General features: G+C 38.0%; 1 protein-coding gene across 4 annotated transcripts in view; it reads right to left on the reverse strand.

Moving 5' to 3' along the window:
• Positions 1-1966: 1966 nt before the first annotated feature.
• Positions 1967-25599, reverse strand: part of FGD6 (FYVE, RhoGEF and PH domain containing 6) — a 74189-nt gene continuing 50556 nt past the window's right edge. The window contains exons 10-21 of one of the 4 annotated variants that reach the window (XM_074870773.1): positions 24098-24156; positions 23901-23972; positions 23326-23394; positions 21580-21663; positions 20339-20418; positions 14678-14780; positions 14011-14157; positions 13052-13154; positions 11385-11512; positions 10545-10673; positions 7842-7990; positions 1967-5136 (exon numbers count right to left, since the gene is read on the reverse strand). In XM_074870773.1, coding sequence (XP_074726874.1) covers positions 5100-5136; positions 7842-7990; positions 10545-10673; positions 11385-11512; positions 13052-13154; positions 14011-14157; positions 14678-14780; positions 20339-20418; positions 21580-21663; positions 23326-23394; positions 23901-23972; positions 24098-24156 — 1160 coding nt within the window. In that variant the 3' untranslated portion in view covers positions 1967-5099. Of the gene's footprint in view, positions 5137-7841; positions 7991-10178; positions 10674-11384; positions 11513-13051; positions 13155-14010; positions 14158-14677; positions 14781-20338; positions 20419-21579; positions 21664-23325; positions 23395-23900; positions 23973-24097; positions 24157-25599 lie in introns of those variants that run through there. The other 3 variants (XR_012629232.1, XR_012629231.1, XR_012629230.1) reach the window with 3 other exon arrangements.

A 25599-nucleotide genomic window follows, 5' to 3' on the forward strand; every position in this document is an offset into this window, starting at 1 on the left:
CCAAAGTTGTGTTAGCTAATTAGTTAGTTTATGCTAATTATTTTAGTGACCTTAATTTTAAGTACGAGTTTTATACTTTAAATATGCCCCTTTCCCCTCCTCCTCTTCCATCTGTTCTACAAAGATTGTATAGCTGTGGCTGTTGATCAGCAGGAAACTTCCAAGATCATTTAGACCACCAGGGCCATATGCACAATTTCATTACCTGAAATTCTTTTAAATCATTTTATGCAATTTCTACTGAATCAGATGAAATAAGCATCAACATTTGATAAGCTGAGATATGAAAAACCCCAAAGAATACAAGCCATTTATGTGTTAACATTAATAATTCACGCTCTTATCTTGCCAATTCCTTTACTGCTTTTCTTCCCACCAAGTCCCACAGCTGCACTTGCATCTAGCTACCCCAGCTCAAGATCACTAGTTCAGTCAGTACTTGCAAGCATCGCATTTTCTTTCTGATCAAGCACATTCCCAAAAGCCAAATGCAAATGAACTTTATGAAGAATTTTTAAATTGGAGCAATTAACTTGTTAAGTATTTCCTGAAAGTGTCAAATGTTATAGCACTCTCAATTTACAGTACATGTCACTTCCCAAACTAGCCTGAGCTGCATATCCACTTTCTAAATGAAGCTTATTGCAGTTTAATTTAACAAATACCAAGGAATTTGCACCAAAGCTTATTTCAGACAAGTATTGTGATATCCTCAATAGAGCAGAAATGTCACTTTAACCACTAAAACATGTTTTGATTCTTTTTCTTAGCAAGTGACCCAATTCACACTTGATCTGTATTACAAAGGCGTGTCTATGTAGCTGTGTCGGCCAGGATTACAACAGACACATCCCTATCAAAAACATGCAAAGAAGCAAAACCCTTTATGCTGTTACTGCAAGTTATCAAACATTTGTCAGAGAAGCACAGGGAGGCAGCATAACTAACCTGACAGAAAAATCTCTCCCTTACAGGCCCTGCTAAAATACTTATGCCAACAAAAACTGTGTGATTCAGCCATACTTTAATAAATACAGTAGAGCTGGATTTTGGAAAAGGGTTTATTAATGTAACACCCTTCATTTGACCTTCACACAGACATAACTCCCTTAATTCTTTAGAATGATGGTTTCTTAGGATGCTTTCTTTGCCATGGGGATGTCTATTCACCAGGAGACCAAGAGAACAGCTCTCTCATCCTGCATCCTATATTCCAGAACAGCCTTATCTCCACTGGTAAACGTTCAAGAATATTGCATCAACAAAGTCCTTTCTCTTTGGGCTAATGTATCCTAGTCAGCTGTTGCTGCTGCTACAGCTTCTGCTCACAGACCTGTATATCACTGTGCATTATACCATGGCGGTGTAGGGAGCCTCGTTCATTCCTGGGCTGATGAAGCTCGGAAGGGCCGTCATTCCCCAGGGCTGGGAGGTGGCTTCAGGAGATGAAACCCCACTGCTTGGTGTCCTACAGGTGGGACTGCTCAGGAGCAATTTTTTGGATTGTGACGTTTTGTCTGCAAGACACACCCAGTTGCAGAAGGGCTTTATAGAAAACAAAACACGGGCTCATGAAGGCATAGGCTTTTAGTCTGGGGGGCTAGGGAAGAAGGAACAGAAAGTGAAGAACTAGACAGCATGAGGCAACTAAGGAAAGACAGAAGGGCAGGAAGATGGAAATAATTTTTGTAGTAAAGACAGCAGTTTTGGTAGTGAGAGCGTGTAGTGTGTTGGCTGACACGAGCAAGGTAATTCATTTAAATGTTTCAGGTGGTCAGATCCAGCAGCAATGACAGCCTGTGCACACAGCCTACCTTAGCAGGCTGTTTTCTGTTTATAAGGGCAAAACAGTAGGAATTTTAAAGCAAGATTGATGTGCAGAATAGTGACAGCAAATTCTGCCATTTGAAAAATCAATGAATACACGAATTACATAATAGATAAAAACCCGAAAACCCAGGCAGACTCAACTAATGTGAATTTATTTATACAAAAATGATACATATCCACAGGAATATTTACAACAACTTTAAACTGTTTTAATTTACAAAATAAAGATTCTATTCTTTCATTTAGACAGTACAATTTAGGACTGCTCCAAATAAAAGCCTATTTGGAAGGTAAATACAGGGGACAGCAGTTACGGCAAACAAATGCATTGAATGTGTCTTTCCAAACATCTCTTTATGTTGTGATGTAATATACATAATCGAATAATCAAGTTTCCACACACACAAAATATTTAGTAAAATGTGTTCCATAGCTGCTCAGCTATCCATTTGTTTTAAGTCCTTTGGGGACAAAAAATAGCTTTAAGTTAAAGAGAATTCAGAATCCTAGAACCTTTCATTTATCCAAGAATAAAGATGCTAGAACTAATATTCAATGCTAATGTTTGTCTCATACTCTACTAACCAATCTTAAATTAATTATTAACTATAGATTCTTATAAGAAGAGGTAGCCAGGTGTTTAAAAACTTCTGGTCTTGTTTTAGTGTTTAGTCAAATCAAGAAGTGAATATTTATTTTGATGGTAATGAATCAAAATGGGAGGTGAGCTGGAGAAATAGGGTAAGTTTGAAAAGCAGCCATCTGAAAATGTTATGAAAATGCCTATGTTGTGGATTCTTCATATGACACAAAACACTAGTGCTGGTGAAAGAGGAAAAGAAATATTCAAACATGTTTACAAAGACAATTTATTTCACACAGAATTAGACTGCAATATGGGTACTATTGTTTTTAAGGTTCCATTCCAATCTATGTCTGTCACAGAAAGATTTTTTGATTGATCACCTGATTCTGGAAGTCATCTTCTGATTTTTACAGTACATATTAAACTATTTTCTCACTCTGCACCAAATCCTTGAGAGGTAGTTTGACACCACACAAGGCAGACCTTGGGCACCTTATTCAGTATGTGTTTTGACTTTTATTGCTCTGTTTTGCAGCAGGGAGATCAATATCAAACCATAAACTGAAATTAAATTAGTGTGCTCCTAGCCAAATTTCTGATTCATTTGCCAGTTCATGGCTTTCCATCTTGGTTGGTGTGCAGTTCCTATAAAAATATTAAGCAGTGCTTCCGTTTGATAATACCAACTGGAAGAGCCACATCACATCTATGTTACATTGGTATCAGTTTGTTTTGGATACAGTAAAAACCATGTCAGAAATCAACCTGAAGAGACATGCTAATAGCTTACGTGGCTTCAGTCACCAGCTGGTTTTGAAAATGAAGTAAAAGCCCTTTATATATAACAAGAGAAAAACATTCATTGATCACGTTTGTATTAAAATAAAAGAGAATAAAGGCTTTGATCAGACTCCCACTGAATTTCAAACACTATCTGGTCAAATCTTTAGTGTTTATGAGGGAAGCCAGATCTACAGCCTTAAGTCCCTGATTCAGAAAGGTACTCTACTGAAATGCCTGAAGTCAAGGAAATTACTTGCATACTTAATATTAAGCATTAGGCTTCCAAGCCCACTACTAACTTAACAGAAGCTCTGGAAAATCAAGTTTCTTCAGAGCTATGTTAGTATCTTAGACCTGATCTTGAGGTATACGAGGGAGTAAGAGAATTTTGGTCTGCATTTTCATTCTTGGCCTTTCTGTGATGACTACTAACTATTCTACCATCTATTCTCTTTCCTTTGTGAGGCCACAGAATAGCTATTAACATGGATTCAAACTATTAATTAGAAGTGAATTGTTCTTAATTCTGTTACCACAACTAGCTTGATTCAGAGGACTACTGAGAAGTGTTTCATACAGTAAAATTAACTGGCTACATACGCATTGCATTTGACATAAAAATGGCTTTCTTTCATGTATCTTTCATAGTTCTAGTTCCATTTATGCTATTACAGTGTTAAAAAATTTTCAAAAGTTAAATAGAATAAATGCACCAAATTCATCAGTAAGTATTTCCTAATGAGGTATACTGACAATTTTCTTAAAGAAAAAAAACCCAAACACCTAAAACTTAATTGTGTTTTAAAGTGTCAAACAAAAATCAGTGTAAACAAAAGGTATTTCAAAGAATGGCATACATTTCAATGTCATCTGCACTGAGAAAAGCTGGGTTTTCTTTGTATGGCAATTCCAGTTTAAACCTAGTATTTAAATATACAATAGTTTAAAATTTGGGGGGTGGGGGGTGTGTGTGTGCATATATTTGTTTAATGTTCTTTGAACAATAGTTTATACAGTGTTTCATACTGTGTACAGAACTCATTTAACACAAAGTTTTGAAACAAATAAGATATTTCATCTCTTCCCTGTTTATCAAAAATGTATTTTTTACTCTGCTTTAAATTACTACTGGAAACGTAAAAGGAAATATATCCTGCAGTTGTTCAAAGATAACTCAATTTAGTCTCTTTGGCATCTGTAGTACTGTAACAGCTTTAATGCCTTATCTCTGTAATTGCAAAGTCCATTTTAAAACACTTTCCTTTTTCTCTTTTTTAATAATTGAACCGTACTTTGCAGTTGCTTCTGTGATACAGAATTCCTTGTACACTTTAAATATACTGGCATGCAAGATTTCAACTGCCATTCAAGGAAAGGAGCAGCAATATTATACAACCTCTCATAAAGGATTTTACATAGCCAACAAAGATCCAAAACCTTTGAAACTCCTGATTTGATTTTGCTAAATTGCAAAGTGAGCATCAGCAACTCAAGAACTATACACAAATCATGAGGAACTGTACAATTGCAATAGATTTGTGTTGTGGTTTTTTTTTTTTAGAAAAAGCACAAACTTTAGGAATATGTTGACCAACCACCTGCCATTCTGAAGACATGGGAACTTTGGACCTCACTGCAGACCTCACAAATAATTCTGACCATTAAAGTAAACATTGGAATTTAATAAATAACACATTTTGTATCAACACAGAAATACACACAATTCTTTAAAAAAATATTACCTTACACTAAAAATGCAACAACTCCTAATCCTGACAAATATACAATTTTGTGTAGGTTGAGACGGCAGGATTCCGTTTCTTTGAACAGCTGCTGTTTTCTGTTTTACCACCATCCTTGGACATGTTCCTTTACACTTGCAGACATGATGCTGACGCTGCTATAATATGGTGCCTTCTTGAAAAGCCTCTATCCACCTATTAGAAAATTAAACACTGTTAGGAAGTTGCTGGTAAAAGCATAAATCACACTGCTGTGACTAGCTACAGATTCACGCAAGAAATAACGTCATACTTCCATTACCAATTGCACTGTTAGTGCAAATGCCAGAAATCTATCCAATGAGTCCAAACATACAAAGCTTGCTAGAGACATGTTAGATTACCAGTATAAGGCCAGATGATAGAAACTTTTTTCCATATCTCTTCCATACTGAAGTTACATGCACAAAGAACAAGTGAAGCTGGGGAATCAAATGCTCAAAAAGTAGGATATGCCAAGGTTCTGCCAACTTTAACATGATTGCATACCTTTTAAAGAAACCCAATACTCCTCTTATTTCACTGCAAACATGATCTGGGATGAATCAGGACACCACTATAACTGAGGTAGCCACCTACATAACCCATGCCCTCTGCTTTAGGAGCTGGTACAAGGGTATTAGTGAAGGACTAATGGGGTTGAGGGAGAAAGCCACAGGGCATGTGGGCTGGGGTGGAGCAATGGTGCCTTCGCATGACGAGAGAACTTCCCCGTATTCACACACACAAATACGTGCTCTACCAAATCACATATTAACAGATACCCTGGCAGATTCTATCCATGAAAATACAAGTATATGTAAAGGGGGTGGAAGTCCCAGAGAGCTGATCCAACGTGTCTCAAAATGGAAATTCAAAGTTCATATTCAGATAATTTTACTCCCTATAGCTATGGTTTCTGTTCCTACTTGATTATGAGGGTGATAAACATCCTCACCTTCTCAAGGATGCTACAAAAATTAATGTTTCTGAAGTGCTCCAATGCTACACTGACAAATACATAGAAAAAATTGAATAATTCTATCTTTCAAGTGAGGGCTGAACTGTGTCCATGTAAAGCAGCCCACATACTGATGATTTTTTTTCCTGAGTGAAAATCTTGCAAGAACTGAATGAGGCAAAGACTGTAAAGTTATCTTTATCATGGAAATTCAAATCTGTCTTAGTATTCACAGGGTATCTAAACGTTAGTCACAGATGTTGGGTCTTCCTTGTCCTGACTGTTTAACTTTGTAACTGTGTGCATGTTCTTTGAATTCAACCTTTTGGTGTGAACATATTAAGCATGTGTTAAGTGTTCATGCCTGCCTGCACAGACAACTCAAACTTCTATTCCTTACTTTTTAGGGCTCACTGTATTTTCCACTGCCATATATTCATTAAAAAGAACTAAAATGGAATAAAAATACAACAAATTCATAAACAGCTTAAGCACTGGACTAAGAAATTTAAAAGCTCATCAAAAAGCAAACATCTGTTAAAATTTATTATTGCACTTACACAAACACATCAGATATTTTTTTGGCCCTAACATGAAAAAATAGTGTCCACTGATGCAAACAGGACAACAGCATGTTCTTTGTTATTTCTTTTAATGCTATCAAAGCAGCATTTATTCTGGTGGTTCAGCATAAATCTCCTTGGGATATTAAATACTTGGAGAAAGCTTGCAATTTAAGGTACTTAATATTATTCCTAGCCTCAGTAAAACAGAGTATGTCCAATTTCAAGTCTTCCTGCTGATGACAAAAGCCATTGTCTGCATAGGAAAACAAAGCTATTGAATGCCTTGGATTTTTTTAGTGACACAGTGGAAACAAGAGAATAGTATCTTAATTAACAAAGAAACATTTGTATGCATCTGCAAGTCAAAATACCCGCTAAAATCAAATAAAGGCTTCCAGATTTTATGTGTAGAGAAGTGACATTAAGCATGTTCTCAGCTGTTTAAAATTTTCAGTTGTCCTGGGTACTTTGATTTTTAGAATATCCCTATCTGTACAAAACTATGACTGCAGCTATTTGAACGCTTAACAGTGGACTAGTTAGCGCATGAAATCTATTTTATTAATGTAAAATTCATTTGGGAAAACTGCAGTGAAACCAGTCAGATAAGCTAGGCATATAGGCAAGATAACTTAAATGTATTGCTTCCACGATCATTTTTAGTTTATTCTGTGATTTATATAGCAAATGTTTTCTACTGATTAATGACCAAGGTTCTAGGTTATTTTATATAAAACACACACAATACATAAATTGATAAATATGACTCCAAGCTCAGACACATCAGTAGGACTTGAAATGAAACAGCTTGTGTGAGCATTCTTTGAATTCAAGCTTTTGGTCTGAACATATTAAGCATTTCTGGGTGCTCGTGCACATCTGCACACACACTTCAAGCTTCTGTTCCTTACTTTTTAGGGTTTGCTTTATTTTTCACTGCCATGTGTTAATTAAAAATTAACTAAAATTTACAGCTGGAAATAAAAAAGGGACACATCAGTTAATTCTTAAAACATATTTTCTGGATTTCTCCAAAGGTAACATTCAATTTTCACTTAAGCAGACCAGGGATAGAGGTATGAGCTAGGAAAAAGAAAGATTTCTTATTTTATCTTAGACTTTTCCATGCTTATACATTCATTCTTTTGCAGAGGACAGTCTGCTTCTTCATTTAAAGCATTTCAGAAGTCCTAATGAAACCAGGACCTTGTGTTTAAGTAATTTAAAAGTTTTATTTACATATTATAAAATATGCATATTTTCTACATATGCTCAATATGTGAATAATAACATTCATGACTTCCAAAACATTTTCTAGAAAAAAGTAACAGAAATGAATTCAAATGGTTTCTTACTTTTGAGCTGAATGGGGATCATCTGCTTTGAATATGTAAAATAAAGTGTTTTTGTGCAGTAAATGGAACACTCTAGACTCTGAGTTTTCATCTTTAACTTCACTGACTGTGAATCCAAGCAAAGGCTGGCTTTCTAACGCTGCCACATCCTATTTTACAGAAAAAAAAAAAAAAAACCAAAAACAAGACAAAATTAGAGCTTGTAAGAAATACCAAAGAATGCATTTAGACTTTACTCATGCACCATACCATTGCAACAGATTATACAACAAACAAGTTGTTACAAATAGTCATGCACACAATGCTGCTTTTTATAGTCTCCATGCATGAGTCTCGCCTGTCCAGAGTTTAAGGAGCGCCTGGACAACACTCTTAGTCATATGATTTAGTTTTAGGTAGTCCTGTGAGGAACAGGGAGAGTTGGACTCGATGATCCTTATAGGTCCCTTCCAACTTGAGATACTCTATGATTCTATGAATCAGGGAACAGGAAATAACAAAACCTTGTAGACTTCAACATTGCTGTTCCTCTTTTTCTTTCCCTGATAACACCTACCTTGTCTTTCACTGTACAGTCTCATCATTCTGCCTGGTAAGGACTTCTTATATCAAAAGCTCAACTACCCCCTGGCAGCAGACCAAAGGTCCAACTAGTCCAGTGCTCCCTCCAACAACCTTGGTAGTGAGTTTTCATGTCTTAAAAGGGATATGGGATGATATTAGCTGCACTGAGTATGCTAAAAAGAGGACCTATGGATGTAGCCTGTGGTCTCAAGCACTAGAGTCACACTCCAAATACTTTTGATGACTAAACTTATTTTGCTTTCTGTTGCTGAAAATTAACAGGATAGGGGAAAAAAAAGTTGCTGAGTGTTCATAAGTGGTTGGTTAGGAAAGAATAGCAAGAGAAGCTGTATATTTTTACCTTCTCTTAATTTAATTTCAAAACCTGCCTAAAAAGGCAACCCTTTCCCTTCCTCATTCATCTCAACTACTTCCTTTTTTTATACTCTTGTTTCTTAATTAATAAATACAATGCACAGCATTTTTGGAAGGAAAAAAAATTTTTCATCCTGTGCAAATTCCAAAACAGTGTTTTGTAACTAGGCAGGGTCCTGCAATGCTTCTGGATAGAAAAAATAAACAAAGAAGGTACATAAACACTGACAAATCAGGTGAAGACTTTGGTAATTGCCTCTGCATTGAAACAAGAGTATCCTGTGAAAGCAGCATTTCTTCATACTGGAAAACAGTCAAGTAAGGCTTAGCAATCTGTTTTACTATCTTAGGTCTTTGTACCACTAATAAGTGGTCATTTCACCACTAATCATTATATCACTTGGAACTTATGTGAGTAGCTTAAGCAGGGCTTCCTGGCTAAAGGCAACGCTGCTGGACCTTTCCTTGAGACTCTCTAAACGTCTCCTGCAATGGCTCACGGACATGAAAAATAGGGACAGATATTCCTTAGTTTAAAGAATATAGAAAGAGTTAATTTTGTGTTTCTGAGCTGCAAACTGAAGCTACTCTGGAAGGCTGATATCTCAGAGGAAACCAAGCAAAAGAAAAAATTTAAGGTGACTGTCACAGACTAATATGCCCTTCTTTACAGTTGCCAAAGTCTTCTTTGCAACTGCCAGAAGAGACACAATGCTCTAAAATATTTTTCAAATCTTTGCAAAAGTAATTGTTTTGTACATGATTATTTAAGATGTATTTAGAACTACTTGTTTGCTTTTTTTTACTATTGCCAATGCTGTGGTGGAAATAACACCACAGGTTCTGGACATAATTCAGAAGTTTTAAAATAAAGGTTGGCACTACAGCAGGAACAACCCAGGAACAAATCTGAGCACAACCCAGGAAATAACTAGAGTAATGGTGGTGTGGGGCTGGAGAAGGGCCATTCTTTACACAGTCAGGATAGGTTGGGCCTTACATTTTGAAAGAAAGTGAGGGATAGCAATACCTTTAAACAGATGCTTTGGATATTTTGCTCTTGAAAGCAAACTATAGCATATAACACAAAAAAGCAAAACCCAAGATCTTCCAGTGCTACAATACATCCACGTATGTTGCAGAACATTATAAGATGCAATAAAACTACATCCTCAGCACATGCTAGGATGTGCAGAGCGTATACATATCGGTTAGAGATTATTCCACACTGCAATAGGACTAGACATTCTAAATAAAAAAGCAAATGCCATTAGATAAGATGCATTTCTTTTTTTCTACTGCAGCACCGCATATTAAATAATAACTTCAGGCTGAAGATGGCAGTTTGAGGAGAAGTAAAGAGATTTAGTTTGCTCATTTTCCAAGCATTCAAAATACCTTATGAAACTGCAGAACAACATACTTCAAGATGCTTTTATAATGTTGGCTTTTCCACTAGTCCAGTGTGATGCATCCAAACAGACCCCCATGTATTCAACTGACTCAGAACATACCTACAACTGTGCAATGGTGTGCAGTGCAGAGGTACTCAAAGCTAGGTCTGGAATCAGAAACAGCGTAGCTATATCAGCGTGTTATGGCACCAAGCTCACTGGGCCTTTTCAAAATACTACATCGCAATCAGATCAATTACTGTAAGATGATCTAATTTTCTAGCTTGTTTCTAGATCATAAAAATAAGCAACTTTGTTACAAAGACAGTATTATCATTGGATATTTGATTTCTAATATGCAGTCTCTTACCTCACTAGCAGCATATGTATATAGCACCTTATTTTTTATAACAAACCATAGGTGTTTCCATGGTTTCTTACTGCCTTTAGATCTGTGTAGGTAGCCACTCATTGTAGAGTCTTCTGTATTGGCTGAAACCTGAAGAGAAAAAAAAACAATAGACAAATCGCAAGAGTATGTATGCATCTGTCCAGGTTTTTGCAGTACAGCGTTTTTTAAAACAGATCTCCAGAGCCCTGTCCTGTCAAAGACTCGGATTCTTACCTGATCTCAAGTTAATGTTGCTAATCAACTCAGATGGCTAAAAGAAAAACGATTTTGTCTGCCACCATCTATCTGGTCTGGAAGAGAGGTTTCTGCAATCACTAAGGGTTGGAACTTAAATTGGATGCAACAGGACAAGAGAGGGCTAAAACACGTACAGCTGGAGAACACACAGTCCGATATAAGAAGAAAAATTACTTCTTCCCGTTCCCAAGGCCTCCAGCATAGGTAGGCAGACTTTAGCTCTACCTTTCCTAATCATAAGCCAAGAGCTGACTTGGTGTAGGAGTCTTCTCACTGGCTGAAGAGGTATATCACAATTCCTTGAAACACAGGGAAGCAAGAAAGAAATTATAATTCCAACTATCTCTCTGAATAACAGTCTCACAGGTGTTTATGCAGTTTATACAATGCCTCATAGTTCAGTTCCTGCCTATAGAAAACTAAGGCCCAAACCACTGTTACAGGCGAATTTTGACTTCTGATTCTAGAGAAGATGGCTAAAATATGGAATTGTTTTTTTCATTCTTAATATTGCTGATATAATACCAACAAGGCATTACTTTTGACCAATAAAGCACTTACTTCTTTGAGGGCTGCAGGAATTTTTTTCTGCTTTCTTCCAGAGGGAATACTGTGTAATACTGTAGACAAGGCACTTGATGGAGATTTATGGTTAACTGGGGATCCGCTCTTAGGAGTGCACTGGTTATCTAAAACGCATAGGATGAACGTATTGCTTTCATGTCACAGATGAGTAAACATAGGCAATGATTCTTGGACCTTTTTTTCTTAAAAACAGCTGACATTTTTATTCTGATTACAGTGTTTTAATAGTAACACCTAATCACATTAAATTCAGTGTTGTGTAGTTGAGAATGGTCAGTATTAGGTTAATGGATGGTTGGACTAGATGATCTTCAAGGTCTTTTCCAACCTAGATGATTCTGTGAATCAATTTTCAGTATTATCATCAATACCGTGAGTTAGAATCCCCCAAATCACAATCAGACTAAAAAAACTCAAGAAATTCAAAACTAAATGGATTGGTCTTGTTTGTATTCAAAGTCTGTTTTCTTGGTGTTGAACTACCTTTGTCCATAATCAGGGTGAAAATTAAGTCTTAAAAACCCCACCAAATTTTTAGAGCTGTCCTCTACAGTTCAGTCTGTGCTTTATCTCTGTTCCCCAACTCTGTCCTTTAATTATCTACATCTGTTATCTTCTCAGCTTTTTTCAGTACAGATGCTGTAGGGTTCCTCTTCCAGCAGCATGCCATCACACACACACTTCTGGAGATTCCCATCTCCAGAGCACATGCTGCTGCAGGCAGTTCCTTCATGTCTCTTGGAAGACTTCTGAAACACTTCGCTCTTTTAAAACCCCCTTTTCTAGAAACACCCACCACTATTTTCCAGTCCGTATTGGAAGGAGTAGGGCTGCCCTAAGCTTCATTAAGTCCCCTTCTAGAGTTGTCCTTGAACATGGTGAGGCTCTGAAATAATGAGCAGAGCAGGAGAGTAACTGGATTGCCAGCTGTCCTGCACCTGCTCTGCAGCTCTTTCTCCAGCTAAAAGCACCTGCAATTGCCTGCAGCACAGCAGCCTCTAGTGCCCAATGCAGAGCCCTGCAGGTGGTCCAGACAATCCATCTTCCTCCTCATCACAGGCTCCCACCACCACTTCACGAGCTGTCGATGCTGCTTTCCACATCCCCATGACAAATGTCACTCCCAGCATGCTGGAAGCCATAGCTTGACTATTTCACTGGGGCATCACAGATTTCCTGATACCCTAGAGAGCTTGTGTCGAACTGGAGCCTCTGTTAGAGGGAAGGGCAGCAAACTGTTTCAGTCCCTGCTTATAGCTCATTTCTGTATTCCATACAGAATTCTTTGGACAGAATTCAGAGCAAGTCTTGTGAGATGGGACTGGATTCCCACCTCACTGGGACAGTGATATCATTGGAACAGGCTGCCCAGGGAAGTGGTAGAGTCACCATCGCTGGAGGTATTTAAAAGATGTGTAGATGTGGCGCTTAGGGACGTGGTTTAGTGGTGGACTTCACAGCATTAGGTTAATGGTTGGACTCGGTAACCTTAAAGATCCTTTCCAACCAAAATGATTCTATGCCTATCGCTTTTCAGGCAGTAGCAGAATTAGGCACTTGAACCCAGAAGTAAAAATGAGGCACAGATACCCCATGTTAATAAGGGCCACAAAAATAAGACAGTTTGTGCAGATTTTCTTTACCTTGTTTCTGTAGCTCCCTGAAGCAATGATCACATACTCTTGCTGGCTGGTTTTTCATATAGTCTAAACCATGTTTATTTGATGAACAAGCTTGACAGACAATCTGGAAACAGATAAAAGCATTATTGTAGATGATGTGCATGTGTAAATCACCAAACACTCAAAGATGTTCACTTCAGCACTGTTAAGCCCATAACAGAACGTGAAATAAGCACTATTTAACCCTGAAAATGGTTTAAGATCTTGGCTTTTCTGTATGTCCTTATGTTCAACATGCTGTTCTTTCCTCCTCTAAATGATAAAAATTTAAATAAAAAACCCCCGCTGTATTACACAAGTCAATAAGCCAACATTAACAATCCATGAAAGCAGAATAAGCCTACTGTGTTACTGAATTGTTTAAATCATAAGCTTTTAAAGAAATAACTAAAAATAGTCATTGCTCTCTTAACAGTTTCTCCACAAAACAGATGTCTCAACTGCACTGAATTCTGTATTTTCACTTGATTAAAACAAGAAAAATAAAGGTTTATTAGATATACCTTCCATAAGTGTTAAATATAAAATAAGCTTGGTACTAACTTTAAAAAAAAAAAATATTATTATTTATCTTATAAAGATTAGTGTGGAAGATATTTTTCTCATTTCAGCTACCATTTTTTGTTTGTAGTACATAACTTCAGAAGCAGAAGACAACCATAAATAGTACTCCAAAACGCAAAATAAGAAATGTAACAGGTTAAAAGGTTGAACACTGGTCTGTCATAACACCTTTCTCTAAAAAAGACCCAACAAACAAACAAAACCAACCCCAACACATTGTTTCTAATCCATATAATTGTGTGAATAGTACAGCGCTCCCTTAAAAGGGTTGTTGTGGTGCAACAAGGCTCCACCTGTGTTTGTCACACAAGGAACCTGAATGACTAATGGAAAAGGTAATCATAAAATTGTCCAACCTTTCCGCATGCCCTGCAGTGATGCCTTCTCCATGTTAATGTGAATTCAGTCGTACAGATCATACACATAGTGGCTCTAGTGTCAGGGATCCAGATTGGAGCCTTTGATCCCAGCGGACTATCTTCTTCCTGTTTCTCTGGATCTGCCTGAGAGAACACAGGCAGAATACCATTACATTCAGTGATGAGAAATAAGATTAATATTTATCAGTGATTACAGGTTAATTCCAATTATGTTGGAAAGCCTTCTCTGATAAATTGTCATGGTCTTAAATGTTATCTACTATTTCATCAGTGACCATTATAATTCAAGCCTGAAGACAGAGCTGCATTTAATTAGTTCTAAAAGGCTGTGTGACTTTCAAGCTTTACCAGCCTATTCATATCAATAGCTGCTATATTTTAAAATCTTTTCATTTCATCCTTCTGTTCTCAAGATTACTGAGAGAATTGAGAAAGATGGTTTGGGGTTTTGGAAGAAAATAATTTTAAATGTATGAAGTGGATAACATTATGAAATATCATTCTGTTCTATCATCTGTTCGCTTATCATTTACCATCCTGTTTTATTATTCATAATGGAATGTCTCTTGTTTCTCTAAACACCTGCAAAGAAATTTTATATTCAAAAAGGGAATAAAACCAACAATAATGGTGTGATATATACCTCTTCAAGACTTTTGCTAGGATTAAACGTGATTCTCTTTTTTGTATAGTCTTCAATTGACTTGGAGATAGCTTCTAACCACTCATCTCTTTCTGTAGCAGAACTGTTGTGAGTAAAAAAAAAAATTACGTTTAAAACTAAGCAAGTGTTGATTAGAATTCCATTAGCTTTATTACACATTGACTTAACTCCCTTGCAATTTCCGTTTTATAGACTGTCTCCAGTTCCTACTGAAACTGGCATTATTTTTTTAACTGTCCACATGGTATCAGTTATTTGTGTTGATGAATACTAAAAAATATTTTGTGACTGTTGTTATAATGTGGATTCCCTCCCTCCCACCCTTTCCTCCTTCCAAAATACCCTGTGATTGCTTCAAGGCTTGTATGTCATAGCTTCCCCCTTCTCCCTGGACCTTTGAATAGCTTGAGTAACACTGGTGTAAATGGTGGTCCCAGAACAAAGGCATGGGCCCTCCCTCTTGAGTGACACTGAAATTTCCCCCTTCCTTCTGCCTCAGGCTGCAGTTATAGGCAGCCCTGTGAAACCCCGAGCTTCTGTCAGAAAAAACTGTTCCCCAGCCTTGTGCTCCTGACTTAGCTCCTACCAGGTCATGCTGCTTTGAAACCACTCTTTTTTTTTTTTTTCTTCCCAAATTTTTCCACTGGATTACCTAACCCAAAGAGATAAACAGATGAGCTTGCTGCATCTATCCCACAGCTGGTGGGTCACTAACGATGCGCAAGGAAAGCATTAGGCTGAAGTGGCACGGCGTGGGGGGTGGAAGAACAAGCAGTGCCTGGCACAGCGGGAGCCTGCAGCTATACTGGGTTACGGGCACTTCCCTCGGGCCGTGGGCACACCACTGCTTTCATATATAAATCCATGCTGCTGCTGCCACAAAGGGCAGCCTACTATACCCCCTCCCAATCGTCTTATTTTCTCCCTTGTGCCAGAGCACACATGCTACGCCATGGGCTGGACTGGGAAACAAATCCGTATTAAAGCAAGCCATGGACCTGCCCTTCCTCTGGATCACTTTATCGACTGGGTTCATCACGCAGCTGAGCAGCTGCTTGTGCCAGCACCACGGAGGGTGTCTGAGGAAGGAAGGAGCAGGTTTGTGGCAGAGGAACAGCTAGACTGCTTGTTTGAGATGCCATGCCAGTTTAAAAAGGGCTTCTAAAATTTAAACCAGTATCTACCAACATTTTTATTTCCCACTTCTTACATATTATCAAATAAATTAATTTTTTTATACCAAGTAATTGAACATGATGAATATATAAAAAGGAAAATTAGGGAAGAAGAGAGCAATGATTTACACAAATTAGGTGTGCAACACCAATTATTGTTAAATTACTTTTGTAGGTGAATTTGGAAGCTTTGATCATCTTTAAACCTTTAAGGAAAATACTTTGAGCGGGTGTTTTGAACTGGATGAAACTGAGTACTATACAGAATCAGAGAGGACAAATCTGGTAAGGTAAACATGAGGGAAGCCTGCGAGACATGAGGGCAAAAAAATGATGTAGTGCACACAGCAACAAAATCAGAACAAAAGGAGAGGAAATAAGATACAAGCAAGAGCAAAGCAATGTATTATTGTCTGTTTCGATATCTCAGAGTGGAACATTTTGTTCAGTTTATTTACCTTTGTTTCCTCATCCAGCAAGAAGAACTGGTCTGCATTAGCTACACAACATTCATAACTAATCAACTCCTTTGGCTTTCTGAAAATCTGGTTACATTTAATTAGGTTCCTAAAACTATATTAAATAATTAAATTTAAAGTTAGTACAGGTTTTGGAGATCAAGCATCCCCTGATCATGTGGGGATTGCTACACATGGGGCTGCTTGCACAATGAGCTACATGGCTTACGCCCTAATATTTCACTAGGGAGCTCGCACTTTAGGGTTGTTTACAATCCTTCAGAACTTAAGAGCAAAGGCGGTGTCATCAGCAACTGAATTGATGTAATGCTTTGCTGCAGCAAAATAGTGTTTCTTCTGCTGTCATTCCCAGCCCTCCCCCACAGCTGCACAGCCCTACCACTTCCCTTGCTGCAGGTCCAGTATTTGTTGCATCCTTCCAAAAGTAATTTTGTTTACTAAAATTGCACGGTTTTCTTAGGGTTTTTAAAAATTATTATTTTTTATTTACTTAGGATTTAACAAGACACTAGAAAACTTTAAATGGACTGCAGAGAGCCCCAACAATTGTTATTACTGGCAAACGTGTGTTCTAGAGGCATGCGTCGCAGTTGCCCAATGGAGCTAAGCAGCCAGGTGGTCTCAGGAGGGCTCACAGAAGTGTACCCCCCTCTTTTCCAGGATCAGAGCCTTAGGGCACCTCTCCCAGCTGAGCTAGCCTTGCATGAGCTATCCTTATGTTATAGGACAGGTGACACAGCTATGTCTGCCCCTGGGTAGCTTTTCACTAGCCTTATTGAGGGGGACTGGGCCAGCTGGCCTCAGTCCACCTTAGGCTGGCATGACTATTGTTTTCAGGACTAGAGCTTTACTTCTTACAGTGCTGTATCGTGCAGATGCGCTAACTTGTTTCTCTGATAAAGAGATTTCTACTACAATACTGCACTGTACCATGAAAAAACAACACACTTTCTTACAGATATCCCAGGAAAACTGAAAGCACAACCTAGACTAGATAAAGCAGAATACTAATGCAGTCAGTAAACCTGAAGTGACAAAGACTCTTGTCTGGGGATTAATCTATACTTCTGTTATTAACTGGCTTACATTTTATTACCAGCAATTTTTCACCGGCGTAACTGCTCCCCTCCCCGTCTCTGCCCCCAACATCATTTCAGAATCTCTTCTTCGGTGTACGCTCCACGTAATGCTTATTATTTGAAAAAAACACAGAAGTAAAACTTGTCTCCAATGCCTGTAAGGTTAATTTGAAGAGTTTTGTACTGTTGTACAGACTTTTACCACATAGGAGCCAAGAAGCTGTTAGAATGAGGCATCATCAAAAGCAAGATGCAGTCTGCATTGACAAGATACTGATTTTCTTCACATCCAGGAGGATATTTATCAATAGGGACAATATCATTACTTGGGAAAAAATATATGCAAGCACCTATTGCTGGTAGTTTTTCACTTGTTTCCCTCCTACACCATAACAGACCCAGGTCTCACAGACAGATAACAATCTGAAAATCCTCATTTACACCTGGGCCCCCAGCACCTCCTTCATCCCAAGCAAATGCAACTTCTCTCTGTCACTGTTGTGTAACTCGGGGCTCTTGCACACACAGCTTCCCCCAAGTATAAAAATAACAGAGTAACAGAGCTGAATGCTCTCCAAAGATGCAATGTACGTATTTCACAGGAGTTGCTTTTAATCCACCACTTAATCAGCTCCTCAAAAAGACAAGTCTAACCTGTTTTGTGGAAAATAGGTAGGTTGTATTTAAAGATTATAATATTTTCACAAATTCCAATGTTTTTTTTTTACAATTTTTTAAAACGACTGAATTAAAACTGTTTCAAGCCAAGCAGAGATAAATCCACGTTGCCTACTGCAATCCCATAAATGTCTTCATGTATCTGTGCAACACCCAGTCACCAAGGCACCTAAGCAGCACGGAGTTGCTCGTATTATACTGGATCAGAATCACACCCCAAACTATGAAATGCATCTTTTTTTTCCCCAATGTGCAAAAGAACCATAAGAAACATTTAAATTTGTTGAGAAAATACAAAAATACTCCTTTAGAGTCTGTTGTTACAAACAACTACTGATCAGATAATTGAGCTGCTTCCTTTGGCTACTGTGACAAGGTTAACCTTGTCCTACCCCTCAGCTAGAGATACTGCCATCTTTGTGCAGACATACTTATGTTGGTATTTACAAGGTCACACGAAAAGCAGTAGGCTGCCCTTGCTCAACTTTGCTAAACAAAAAGAGAAAACATGTCTGTCTTCATTGGTATCAGCACTGTCACAGATGTCAGAACATATAAAACTCCAACTCAAACACAGTAAAACCAACAATCCACAAAAACAGGTCTTTGCTAAAGGCATCTCGGTGAAGGCAGACCAGAGCTGCTCTGGTTTGGTGTCCGTGTATTCTTTTGCTGCTATATGGATGTGAGAGACTGAAATGTCCTATGACTGTCTCAAAGCTTGCTTGTGTCTGTGCAAACCTTCAAGAGAAGCTGCTGCGGCCTGTGAATTGGTCTGGGGGATGTCACCCAGGGAAGCGGGGGTGTATTGAAGGATGGACCCCCCCACTTCTTTGCGGTCGCATTGCTGGATTCTTTAGACAAGCCTCAAAGGGACAGACATGTACTGAGCTGGCCCCATCCTGTAGCCATTCGTGTCTCTATTGTGTAGGTCAGACCCCATGCATGCATTGCTAATGAACAGATAAGAGGAAAACGTTTCTGCCCTGAAGCCAGATGCAACAAAACTGGTGGGATCAGACAAAAAAAAACCTAAAGGTGGGCAGATATGCTCATCAGCAGACATGATGAACTTAAAAAGGCAACAGAGAACTTTGCTTGGTGTGCATCCACCATCGAAGCTAGATCTGTGTGCACCCCCCACCAAAGAACTGAAGACTGAGGACCAATGGGACGCCGCTGGATCCATGGTGGTGACTATTCTTGCAGCCCTATCCCGCACCCGTGCTTTATTTCTGTCTTTTCCTTCCATTCTGTCCTATCGCTACTCCTCTTCACTTTTTTAATAATAAAAACCTTTGGGTATACGGCATTTGACCTCGTTTGTGTCTTAATCTCACTCTTGGGGTCATATCGAAATCTCCCCCGGCATTGGATCGGAACAATGGAGAATTTGGTTTTCTGGTAAAGATAAGCACCATTCCAGTAATTGCTGCCATGTCCATAATTTCAGGTTCACTGAGATCCATTTATTGTTTTAATTACACTATTATTTTAGCTAGAATACCAGGATGACTTCTTCCAATTTATATCAGTTATCAATAATAAAATATATTGTCATGTTTTATACCCTGTCCTGTTAATGAACTGAGCATATCAGTAACTTTGGAAGAACAAAAAATACTGAAAAGCAAAGTCTAAAATTAACTGAATTGAAACAATTTTAATTCTTGTTCCTCTCAAGGGAAGGCAGTGAGAGGATAATATTTCAATTTACTTCAAGTTTCTGAAGGTGTAACTAAGCTGAAAAGAAGGAACCAAGCAAGAGTTTTATTCACTCTAAGTTAACTGTCTTGAGGGTAGCAGAATCCCTACCAGTTGCAACCTTAAGCCCAAATTGCTCAAATACCAGCCATATTTACTATAACTTTTGTGCTTCTGTCCATCACTTCACAATGGGCAGCCTTCCTTACAGGGTGAACTGTATTAGAGACTACAAATTCATATGGTATCTGTGAAACTTTTTACATGTGACCAGCCTTCCTTTCTGCCAGCCCATTTAAAAATAAACTTAAATTTTCAAAATCAGATTTTGAATGTGAACAAAAGTAAATTAGAACAAAGTCTACATTATTTCCAGAAACCCATCTGTCAGTCCCTCTATTCTGTAATTACTCTAACCAAGGGTAACTTCTCATTACATAAATGCAAAATAAAGCTATAAAAAGCTTACGTGACCTGTTTAAAATCACATGTTTTTTAAATCATTATTCATTTGTTAAGACTTACCTTGCTGAAAGAATGAAGGATCTCTCTACGCTTTCAATGTTCAATTCATTCTGATATGCTTCCTGGGTTGGCTTTTTAACCTTCAGTTGAGAGAGAAAATTGACAAACTGAAATGGTACTCTTATAGTTGCTTTAGTTTTACTTACTGTAAAGTCTCTTACATTTTTATTGCAGAGGGGTACATTGGAGAGAAAAATTTCAAAAGTAGGAGATCATACACCAGTCCAGAAGGCCCAGCTACACTAAGATTACATGCAACCCTCCATTTTATTTCACTGTGGTTCCATACAAACACTGGAGAATGAAACTCAAGAGCTGTCAGACACCTTCTGCTGTGCTTCAACATGCCCAGGCCTGTCGGCCTCTGAGCACCTCCTGCAACCGGGCAAGAAAAGGCACTGCTACTGCTGCAGGACAAGATGTAGCCTACTGGTGCACCACAGAGTGGGCACCTGCCCCATACCCACAGGGGCTGGACAACCCCTGTCGATCTTTCTGAGCTACCAAGTTTCAAACATAAGGAGGTTTAAAAGTTAAGTGTGGTTCTGAGTCACCACGAGACATCTCCTGAAAGAAGAGATTTTGCAGCTCTGCCTGTGAAGGCCTCGACCTGAGCACCAGATCTACACTGCAGCTGGACTCGGTGCTCTTCCCTGACAGGACCAGAGACAAGTTACTTGATTTCCAAGGCAACGGCTTGTTGTTCCCACTAACTGTCATGTCAGAGACTGTGTCAACATATGGCATGCATGTCCCCTATCATCACCCAGAAGTGTTCAGGGCTTAACTTTGATGCTTTCCACAAAGGGTCCGAAACAAAAGCTGTATCTTCCCTCACAGTTAGCAAATCTCTATAAACCATGAAGATTTGATCCACCAGAAACTTATCAGGCAGAGATTGCCTAAGCTCTGGGTGTGGGCAATAAAAAGCAGTTACAATGCAAAAGTGAGGCACTCTAAACAAAATACAATACAAAAAATAAGTAGGCAGACTATTTCAGAGTAGTACAATACTGGATGAAATGCAGATGAGATGATCCTGCAGCAACAGTTTTTTAGCGAAACCTAGACAGCAATCCCACAGGCCATATTATGCAAGAAACGTTAAGCCTATAGGATTGCTCTGGAACATAAGCTTCTTTAATATCTCTCTCCAATAATAAACACAGTTGCATTTTGAAAATTTGAAGGCCTCAGTTTAAATAGATGTGGAGAAAGACTCATTTTAACAAGTGACTTACCTTCATTCCAGCCAACGACAGCATGTTGTTGAGTTTATACATCCCTGACTGAACTGGAGTAGTATACAACAGGGCATCATTGAACTGCAATATAGAAGCAATGCTTTTTAATGACTAAAGACTGTTTAGAGACAGATAATTTTAGATGCATTTTACTGGAAGTACGGAACTCATACAGCACTGAGATCAACTGTCCAGAAGGGCATCTTCCACTTCCTATTATTCCACTTAGAACCCAAGAAACATTTTCATGTATGAATTTAGATAACAATAGGTATCTATTTATATCCTCCTTGTGTAAATATACATTTGGCACATGAGCAAACAGTGCACGGATGTCAAAGAACAGGCTGTCAAAAAGGACAAAAATGTTTCTTGTGTATACAGCTATACTGTATAACAAGCTACTTTAAAAGGATATTAGAATTAACCATTCAAACAAAGCAAAACATTCCAGAAACTCAGAGATAGCAGAATTAAGATTAGCAATTTATAAGGACAAATTTATCCATGTGACCATGTGAATTTTACCAGGTTAAATGTGTATCTATTGTTTATTTCCTGCTCTACCGGACTTGGCTTCATTCAGTGCACTTACTGAACAGCTATTAAGATTTTGTAAATTTTCTGTGTTGTTCAACCAAACTTCATTTACTGCACATAAACACAGACAGAAAACTGAACTGTGTCATAAGTTTTTGCTATGAGGTTCTTTGCAAAATAACCAAATGTTTCAACCAAATGTTTCAGACCAAATGAGTCTTGCTAAATCTTCACATGATAATGGAAAAAAAATCACTGCTTAAGCACCTCAAGGTATAAAGACTAGCCTATATTATTATATACTATATATTATATACCTTTTATATTTAAAAAAAAAAAAAAAACAACCAAAAAACACCCACAAACAAAAAACCCCAACCACCATCCCAAAAAACGAAACAAAGAAAATCTGAGCAAGAGCCACTCAAATTAGCAACATCTGATTTGGAAAGTCCAGCTCCAGATAGCACCAGATTTTTGAGAATATTTCCTTAACTGATATAATTTGCAGTTATCTCAGTGCTTTATATGCTACAAAGTCATCTCCAGAGCGTAAGACAGTCTTAAAATACATACTTCATGACTGCCTCGGGAAATACTCATTTGTATTCGGCCAGGACTGTGGACAAATAATGCCACAAATTACACATGGCAACAGTTGCTTTACTATCTAAACAGAAGAGATAAACAAAATGTGCAAGTGGAAACAGAAACTTCAGAGATGCACAGGAGTTTCAAAACAAAACGGTAGCAGAGACAGGAAGAGAACTGAGCACTTAACTTCCAGCCCAGTGCCATGCTCAGGATGAGAGTGGGCTCGGGCAGGGGAAGGAGAGAAGAGGAGGGAGGGAAGGGTGCAAGAGCAGTGGCAGAGTTGTAGGTTTTAATATCTGGTGTTGCTAAGTGGGATGGAGTAACTGTGTTAGTTTTCGCACTACTACAGGTAACATCTCATAAGAGCACTCAAATTTGAAGTGAGCATTGTTCAAAACAGTACATTTTAGTGAGAAATGGTTTTCTATTAAAATTAGTGCATATGCAACAGATAATCTCTCTGAATTAGAGCTGAACAAGCAGAACAGCAACAATTGGTCATTTTTTCCACTGCCTGAAGTTACTAGTTATTTATGTTTGTAGTGTAATGTTTCAACCACTAAAAATTACACTACTGTGAGGCACACAGCAACATACACAGCAACTTACCAGAAAAAACATTCGTGGCTGCATGACCTTCCGGGACAGCTTCATCAGTGTTCCCTCTTTCAGAAAGACCTAGCAAATTAGAACAAGTAACTCAAAACCTAGCTTTTCAGGGCACAAACCGTACAAATGAGCTGACGTTTTCCATCATCATTATTACTATGATTATTATTATTACTACACTAGAAGTTCTGCAGAAGTTTTGGGATTCAAGGTTCCCTTTCTGAGAAAGGCTGTTCATCCTTAGGTTTCTCTAAAAGTGAGTGTGAATAGCTGCATTACAGTTTTCCACGCTGCACTTGAAACCGTGACAGATACAAGGTTAAGCTTGAGGAAAAAAACCTGCCTGCAAGATCTGGCAAGGAATCATATTCTAAAAATGGTAAGTTTTCATCAGATAAATGTCTAAAAAAAACCCCACACATATGGAGAGGCAGTATTCATTTGACTGTTAGAACTGAATAATTAAGTGATGGACCATTTTTCTTCTCGGTATATGCCAGCTTCAATACTTCGCTTGCATATCGTCTGTGCTGCACTTTTACTGCAATTTGCTGAATGCCATCTGGAGGACCTACCCTTCCTGGCTGTACAATCTCATGGTGTCCATTTAAACTGTACTGAATCTGCATGAGTTTCTGAAAGTTATCCTGCAGGGAGAAAAAGCAAAAGGTAAGTAATTGCCCTTGCATCCATTACTTACTTGTAACAAAAAAAAAAAAAAAAATGAAAGAAAAAGCTTTCATCAACCATCTTCATAAGTCAAAATACTTACTCCCTGCTTCATGATGTCATTGGCATGGTTTGCAACTTCTATGACAACAGCTAGAGCATCTGAAGGATGAAGAAATGATTCTTTGGTTATTCAGACTAGTTAGCATTGGTATTATGTAAAGCACAGGTCAAATATCACCCTTCCATATCATGCCAAGATTCAAGGACCGATGGTACAGTCGCTGCATTCAGGAGCACTTCCCACAGATCTCAGTCTTTGGATCATGGTTTAATAAGTGCGCCCTGCCAACTCATTGCTTCAACCAACAGCGTCAACCATTTCTTACAGTTAATCAAAACAGTCCACAAGCAAAAGTAAATTCTAGTTTCTCACAGAAAGAATTACTTTAATTTCAATGTCTCTATTTACAGCAGAAAAGTTAACAATATTTTAAATGAGACTATGTAGAGATTTAGTTTTTTCCATTTTACACAACTGCCTCCAGTTCCAGTCGTGGAAGACTACCTAGAAAAATTATTCAAATCTTTGCAATTTCTTTCTTCTGCCTTTAGCTTTGCTTTACGTCAGGATAATAGCATAAAGTTCAAATTTCTAAATTTCAAACTTTTAATACCAGAAGAAAAAAAAAATTCTCTGAAAGAGGAGAGTTACCAAAGCTGAGGGATTTTATTAAGTACTGATATTTAATAACTAGTAACTTGACTACAATATATGCTAAGGCGTAATTGCAAAAAGAGGTTACATAAAAGGATTATGTAAATTACTGAACAGTGAGTGCACATGAGACAGAATCCAACCAAGGATCTTATCCAAAAACCTCTAATTTACTTAAGTAGAAAAAAAAAAGACTCCTTTAATTGAAAGCTAAAACAACTGCTCCAATAAAACGTAGTCTCTAAAGCATTTAGCACCTTCTGAGTAAATGAAGTGCAGTCAGGCGGAACTATGTTTGCTTAGAAGTCCACAGAGAAGCATACCAAACCAGGTAAAACCAAAGCCTTGGGGTTTTTCTCCAGATAATCATTGGAGTATTAGTACTGCAGAATGTATATTTCCCTTATTGTTGAATTCATATTCAGAAAGAAAGCACGTTAAAAGATACAGCTTTCTGAACTGAAAGGTTCAGAAGGTCATAGAAGCCATATAAGAAACTAAACTGAGGTGCAAACAAAAAGCTCCTCCTAAGTCATTCTAATGAGAATTTTTGTTCAAGATTTTCATGAACCAAGGCAACGCAAGCACAGGAGTCAAATAGTTAAAAGGCACAGGACATATCAAATATTTGATCAAAATTTAAGTATAGATATAGATGTCATGATGTCAACTGAGCCTGCTGAAAAATAGCTGGTGGTCTACTAGGAAATGTTGGAGCTGCTGCAGACAAAACACTATTCAGCTCCCACCTGCTTGAAAGAAAATGAAGGGAAATATAGCTAAATTCATGAGGACAGGAATGAGTACCTGAATTTTTTTGTTATATTTTCCTTCATTTATCATCTATTATATCTATTAAAAACTTAAAATTTTACTCATTGACTTCA

Source organism: Strix uralensis, chromosome 5 (genome assembly GCF_047716275.1).
Source record: "Strix uralensis isolate ZFMK-TIS-50842 chromosome 5, bStrUra1, whole genome shotgun sequence".
Taxonomy (NCBI): domain Eukaryota; kingdom Metazoa; phylum Chordata; class Aves; order Strigiformes; family Strigidae; genus Strix; species Strix uralensis.